The sequence below is a fragment of the Triticum urartu genome, unplaced genomic scaffold (genome assembly GCF_003073215.2).
Source record: "Triticum urartu cultivar G1812 unplaced genomic scaffold, Tu2.1 TuUngrouped_contig_6584, whole genome shotgun sequence".
Classification (NCBI taxonomy): Eukaryota; Viridiplantae; Streptophyta; class Magnoliopsida; order Poales; family Poaceae; genus Triticum; species Triticum urartu.
Window position 1 is genome coordinate 1 of NW_024117356.1, and position 7,696 is coordinate 7,696.

A 7,696-nucleotide genomic window follows, 5' to 3' on the forward strand; every position below is an offset into this window, starting at 1 on the left:
GCCTCATTAAGCAACACCTCATCCCTTCTTGATAGTATTGGCTTTTCCTATAGACTCAATGTGATCTTGGATCACTAAAATAGAAAATGTAGAGTCTTGAGCTTGGAGCTTGAGCCAATCCTTTGTCCTTAGCATTTTGAGGGGTCCACTTTTCTCATCCATGTCATGCCAATCATTGAGCTTTCCTGAGATATTAATCTTGAAATAGCATTAGCTCAATGAGCTATATGTTGTTAGGAATTACCAAAAGCACCTAGGGATAGTTGCACTTTCACTAGTCAAGTAGAGGAAAACTAGTGACACTCTGTTTGTCTATGTATTCACACATGTACTAAGTTTACGGTTAATACAATTCTAGCATGAATAATAAACATTTATCATGATATAAGGAAATATAAATAAAAACTTTATTATTGCCTCTAGGGCATATTTCCTTCACGGCTAGGGTTCATGGTGGAGGGGTCAAAATCCGTTGAATCCGGGCGATTTTGTGGATGAAAGAGGTGGAGACGAAGGGGAAAGCTAGATCCACTCAAGGCAAAGCAAATCCACGGATCAAATCCAAAAAAATCATCACACCAACAAATCACAAAAAAATGGGGCTATTTTTGTGGGGAATTTTCGAATTAGGGACAAAATCAGCAAAACAAGGCTAGAAAACACAACGGGGAGGCTCCGAAATCGTGATCAACGTGGCTCTAGATACCAAGATGATGTAGGGTGGAACCCTAGATGGCCGATCTTTCACGAAAGGAGCGGATCCCGTGATGAACACGATGAACACGAGGGGAAACACGAGAGAAACACTAAAACCAACAAGAACGATCACACATGTGCTAGATTCTCGAACACGAAAGAGTTCACACGATCCACGATCAACAAGGGACGATACACGGTAACTGGTTCTTCTCCAAAGGAGGTCTTGATGGGGCCACCCAAAAGGGGGTCTTGATATCCGAGGCGTTGGTCGTCCGGTAGTCTTCGGAAGTCTGGCGTTTTTGCGCAGGTGTGGTAGCGTTGGTCGTCCGGAGGGGGCCGGTCGTCCGGTGCCTGGAGTTCGTCGGACGTCCGAGGGTCGCCGGTCGTCCGGTGACTGGGAGTTTCGAGCAGTCCTTCTTCTTGTCCATTGAGCTTGGTGTCCTCGCCGTCTTGTCCATTGGGTGTAGCTGATCCTTGGCTTTCCTCCAAGTACCTGATCACACATAGGGTTTCCACTTGAGGTAGTAGCCATGTCTCATGCATAGAAAGTGGTAGTTCGGAGAGGAGCGAGTTCACCTTATCTTCGATAGCCTTGGCTCGTGCTCTTGTCATTGGTCCAAGTGGTGTCGTGGGAGACGTAGGTAGGTGCATGGGGATGACCTTGGGATGCTCCGCATCACTTCATGAACAGAAGGAGATCTCCACAAAGCAAAACCTGCAATGTGCATTTGCATTCAAAAGCAAATTACTTATATGCACATCTTCAGGGGGAGCCCTTTCAACTTCATGAAGCCAATGACCACGTACTTTAACTTTCACATATTTTTATCCTCGTTGAAAACTTCAACCAGTTTGTCATCAATCACCAAAAATGGGGAGATTATAAGTGCATCTAGTGCAACCCCTAGTTGGTTTTGGAGTATTGATGACAAACGTGGTTGAGGGACTAATGTGTTTGTGAGATTCACAGGAGAACACAGGTAGAAGTCCCTCATTGATTCGGTTTACCCGTCGGAGATGACCCCTAAAAATGCATGAAGACATTAAAGACAATGGTGGTTCGTGAAGACATTCACTTGAATACAATGGAGTGTGAAGACATAGTTTTTTTTGTAGTTTCGTTTTCTTCTTTCCTGAATCATAGGAACCACCGAACTGTTAAGTGGGATCCAAGTGAACAAAGTCAGAAGACTGATGTGATGCTCAACCCAAAACCTATGTCTTCGAGTGAAGACAATGAGAGAAAATCTTATCTAGAGTTGGATGAGTCAGCTTTGCTTGTAGCCCAAGTCAAGCTGTCGCGTGTGTTTAAAATCTGACCGTTGGACATGTGTCGGTTCCTTAGTGACCCAGGGTCATTTCGGACATATCATGTCGGGTTACCTCCTGGCTATAAATAGCCTACCCCCTACACTATAAATTGGTGGCTCCTTAGAATTAGTGCACGACTATTGTCGTTTGAGAGCAACCCACCTCCGAAGCCTTTGAGAGAGAATCCTTGCGAGGACAAAGCCCAAAACACCCAAAGACCAAAGAGTGTTTGGCATCACTGAAGTCTTTCTGTCCGCGTGATCTGAAGACTTATTACACTTGAAGATTGTGACCTTCCATTCGGTTGTGCGTCGCATTATGAGGATCCAAGGTCATTGTGGATCACCGGTGAACGAAGTCTGTGAAGGTTTGGAAGTCTACCTTGAAGACTTACCAGAGTGATTGGGCGAGGACTAAGTGTCCTTAGCTCAAGGGGAATAAGGTGAAGACGCGATCTTCTGAGTTCAATCTCAGCCTCCCTAACCAGACGTACAATTGTCACAGCAACTGGAACTGGTCTACCAAATCCTTCTCTTCGTCAAGCAACTAGTTCTATCACTTCACCCTTTACTTACTATTTAGCTTCGTGAAGTCATTGCTTGCTTGCTCTGTTTGACTTCACTGTGTGAAGACATTTTTCTTTGTTTTCATATTTGGCTTCATACTATCTTCCTATTCTGATCCACTCTACCTAGCTGCTATCTGTCTTTGTGTTTACTTTCTACTATCTCCTTGACTATGGCATGGCTAGTGTAGTTTATCTTCCACTGCATACTGTCTAGGTTGTATTTGGTTGTCTGTCTTCGAAGACATTGCCCGTCTTGAAGACTTTCATAAAAATCGCCTATCCAACCCCCCCCCCCTCTAGTCGATAACTAGCACTTCCACTGATAGTCTCTGTAAACGAAGTGCGGACAAAAATAATGGAGCAAGAATACAAGATCATGCTCACTAACCTTGCAAGACTTGACGCTGCTCAGTTGCAATATCTTGATAACACCAAGGCACAAAATTTGGCATCAAAGTGGTAGGAGGTGCGAGTGCACATGGCAGCCTGGATGGCTACGGTACTGGGAGTGGCAATGGCAATGGAAGTCATTAGTGATGTTTTATGATTGATCTTCGCATTTATGCTTTATGTGTTGATGTCCTTGTCTAGGTGAACAATATGTTGCATGTTTGATCTTCATGTCTTAACTGTTTGTTATGTCTACTTTGAACAATTTATCGGCTACTTTGCATGAATACTTGGATACGTATCGGATACGCGGTACGGGGATACGCCTGACACTACAATTTTCTAAAAACTAGGATACGGAGATACGTTTGTATGTACATATTAATTACTAAAAATGAAAAAACAATTGGTAGGAAGCGTACTGTTTTATTGAAGTCATCGCAAGTGCTTAACAAATACTGCATTTTTTTAGTTAATTCATTCTTCCTTCGATGGACAATGTCGATGGTTCAACATAATTGCTTAACAAATATGGTAATCAGATCGCAATTCTCACATCAAATTCACACCCACATAGTCGCATAGATAGATAAATAGCATAATTTAGGTTCGGGTTCTCATACTACAAACCAGTCCACAAATGAAAACAAGAGTTCACAACCAGTTCACAAGTAAAACAGGAAGTTTTCACGTTGAACGAAGGGGTTGTGGCTTGTTTCACCTCATGATCTGCATATCGTCGAGTAATAAAGTGTGTTTCCCTCAATTTTTTCAGTGCTGTAACTTCAAATGTAAAAGTAGAACATAAATATTCTGTCTAGTTCCTATTTTGCATATTCTATGGTTACTCTGGTTTTGTATTGTTGTGGGTGTCTTGCCGAGCACAAATATTTTTTAGCTTCAGTAAGTCAAGTTTCATCCCATTCCTAGTTCAAAATTTTCTGATCAAGGTTGAAAGTTATAGTCTCCTATGAGCATTTTGTTTAAAAATAGCGGCTAATCATCAAACTTCCCATGCAAACAGCAGAAGTTAAATTTGCACAACATACAGAAACAGCAGTGAGAATCCCTTCTCTTTGCTATACTGTCGCAGCAAAATATACAGCATTCGCGCAAGTAAAAAATTGTTATGATAAACCCCACACATGCAGCTAAGCTGAACTCACATAGACGTATCCGGCAATGAATCCATCAAAATCACAGGATTGCTGTCTCTCGGTTTCCAAATCCTATCTGACCTTGCTTTCGAAAGAATACCGGCGAAAAATCTTGACGATGAAGAAAAAGAAGGGGGTGGGATGAACTCAGTTGACAGCCTGTTTGAGCCGTATTCTATAGCTTGTTCTAGTGCCACGATTTTCGTGCCTGTGCTGGCACTCTTACCACAGGGGCAGACACTAATTTTCCTGAAGCATTGTTTGTGGAAAATTGACCCACAAGAACCACATCTTGTAGCTTCATCTTCCTGAAATTAACATAAAAGTTTTCCTTAGGAATGAAGATGAGGCTGCTTAGAAATCATAAATCGAAGATTCGGCAGCGCACCTGAAATGGAAAAATAAGGGCCAGGGGGTCATCACAAGCTTGTCGAGCAGCACAAGGAAAGCCAGCATCATAGCACACAAGGCATTGCTCCGTGATATGTTCAAGTATCCTATTTGATACGGTCTGCACCTTAACTGGAAGTGCTGTGTCAAGAACAGATTTCGTATCAGTTATGCAGGAAACACCTTGAGATTACGATTTCAACTTTTATCTAATGGCTTGCTATTTTTAGTCCAATTTTTGTATCATCAAACGTTAGTCAGAACAATAACCACAGGACCTTGCATATGAAACATCCATATCAAACGTATGTTAGAAACAAAAAAAGATATTCACGATCTAATTATTTCTTCTAGACAAGATACTCAGGGATGTTGCGGAAGCTGAAGCTCCTTAGAACAGGGTCTCAGTATCCTAACTTCAATAGTTCTAAGCAGGCTGCAATTTCTGTTTGATATACCAAAATAATGAAGAAATAGCGAGCAAATATTAATCTGATTGACATGCGTACATCTTTTACGCCACCACCAAAGCATGTCAGCTAAACTCTCACACACTAAACAAATTTAACCTCGCCAGCAACAAAATACATGTACATCTTTTACACTGTCGTCAATTGATAAAGGTCACAAACTCAATAACATATAAGTTCATGGATGAGAAATACCTGCAAAAGCTCCCTTCGAGAGATCAACAAGGTCACGAAGCGCAAAAAAGTCATTCCCATCAAGAAGGTATCTTCGAACTCCTAATCCTCTAAATATGGAGTTCCGAAAAGGACATTGGAGACAAGGAAGCATGGCAGCTATTTTCTTCCGGATACTCATGATGTTAAGCAGAGCAGGCACTTTAGCAAAAAGGAAAGGGTTGACAGCAGTTACACAGAGCATAGGCTGAAAATGAAAAAAAAAAAACAATCCATTTAATAGGGCCAAGGCAAAGCACACAAGTAAAATTATTATATTCTGTGGTACATTCCAGGCACGGTATGAATAAACAAGAATTAACAAACTAAAGAAAAACATAGAGTAAGTATCTCTACCTGGTCATAGATGGAGTCCAAAAATGCTTTTGCTAGCTGGGAAACTGGATATAAAGAAAAATCCCAGTGGTGTAAAACTCTTGCTGGCAGAACCGCGGTATCATTTGTGTGACAAGAGGCACAAAATAACTGTCCAGTGTAAGCACAAAACCGAGGCTTGTTCCATCCAATAGTTTGTACAAGTTCTTGCAGCAATGTTCGTCCAGCATCCAAATGCCTATGACATCCCGCACAATTGTAGTGTTGAAACTCCAACAACTGTCTAGTCGACTTCTGAGGCCTATCCTCCACAACAAGTGATATCGTCTTGCCCATCGAGGTAGAATCCTTGTGCAGAGCTCCATTGCAGTCTGAATCTTTGGTATGTAAATCGCTGCTCAGCCTTTTCAAAGATCGCGGAAAAAGCGTCTTTAAAAAGCTTTGTTCATAAGCAGGTGTCCCCGGTGACAAAAAATTAACCAGAGGGGAGGGTGTTCCAAAGGGATAATTAGAGACGAGCAAAGAGCATAAGCAGTCTTGAATAAGACCACTTCTTCCATTGACAACATCTGGGGATGCATTCCCAAACATTTTACTGGACTCTTTCTCAACATTTATCCATGTGGGTGGAAGACTCAATCCTTTCTCAGAAAAGAAGAGCTTGAGTTGTTGATAAAGTGCATAAAATTCACGGTATCGACGCTCAATTTCCCACTCATCTTCGCCACTCCTCACTTTCAACAAGTATACAGTGTACTCTTTGACCCCAACCATCCGCTCGCCGAAAGAAACATCCCCTGTTCTTTGCTTTGCCCCCACAACCTCCACCGAATCAATTTTCGAAAGATTGCGAGAAAGGGGATATACATATGCATCATCTGTACCAGAGGTAGAGGCAGTGGTGCTGCCATCTCTGAAATGCTGATTTTGGTGAGCATTATTAACGCGGTTATCAGTACAAGGTCCACTTTCACGCGGCTCCCCTGAATTGAGTAAAATCTGTTCCATCTCTTGAACCATATCATCAAATAAGTCACTTTCATCAATGTTGTCCACCTATAATTGGAACGAGATACATCAGTCTAAGAACGCAGTTGAAAACACATTGATTTATACTATACTCCCTCCGTCCCCCAAAAGAAGGCCAGTAAATTTTGTCTCAAGTCAAATGGTACAAAATTTGACCATATTTGTAGAAGGAACTATTAACAACTACTCCCTCCGTCCCACATATAAGAGCGTTTTGGAGTATACAATACTAAAAAGATATAATATGGAAATATATTTTATTGTCTATTTGGTGATACCAATTTTGTGTTTTACATGCTAATAATTTTTTCTACAAACTTGGGTTAAACATTGCACCATTTGACTTGAGACAACAATTATACGCCTTGTTTTTGGAGACGGAAGGAGTAACACACAATTTGATCAAGCAAGGGAGCAACAGCAAGCCATCTACTTATTTCCTTTTCATGTAGAAGACCACAAAGAGTCTGACTATCTAGACCTGATACAAATTGTAGAGTTATCGTCTATCAAACGATGCACGACCTACAGAGTTGTGCTAGTAGCACTAGCAAGCCATCTACTTCTACATTTTGTCCACTTTATTTCAATGTGTTGCTTTGAATCATTCAAGGTTAACTAAAGCTAGGTGTAATCCAGTTGAGAAATGGATGAGTATCACAGTATTGAAACCGCAGAAGTGGCTGTAAACTCTATAAACGGTGACCAAAAATACCCCCAACCCCAAGCACAGTTGCTCCTAGAAACTACAAAAATCATCTTTGTTTCCGTGGAAACAACTTGGCCCTATCCCGCAAGTGCGATTGTGCAGAAATGATAAGCCAAACAGGGGGATGGAACGCATCCACACATCCATCTACGCAAGCAATTTACTTTGCTACTCCCTCTGTTCCGTTTTATAAGTCATTTTAGAGAATTCAGTACAAAATTTCGTAGTTCAAACATTTTCTGCACTTTCCACAAATATCCCTGGTCGGAGAGTGGTACCTGAAGACGCCGTAGTCGTCCTCTCGGGGCGCCCACCATGGCAGCGCGCTTTGGGCAAACTGAAGCGAGGCGATTAGCTGCCGGTGACCTCGATCTGGGGGGCGGCGCCGGCTGGCCTGGGCGACCTGAAGCGAGGCGATTGGCTG

At 42.0% G+C, this 7,696-nt stretch overlaps 1 protein-coding gene across 1 annotated transcript; it reads right to left on the reverse strand.

The window, feature by feature from the left end:
* Positions 1-3,965: 3,965 nt before the first annotated feature.
* On the reverse strand, positions 3,966-7,696 carry LOC125530821 (the record flags this gene model as incomplete). Its single annotated transcript, XM_048695230.1, is given in 5 exon segments — positions 3,966-4,433; positions 4,514-4,656; positions 5,181-5,406; positions 5,556-6,590; positions 7,551-7,696. Coding segments are annotated over 5 exon segments (1,746 nt in total). The 3' UTR covers positions 3,966-4,130.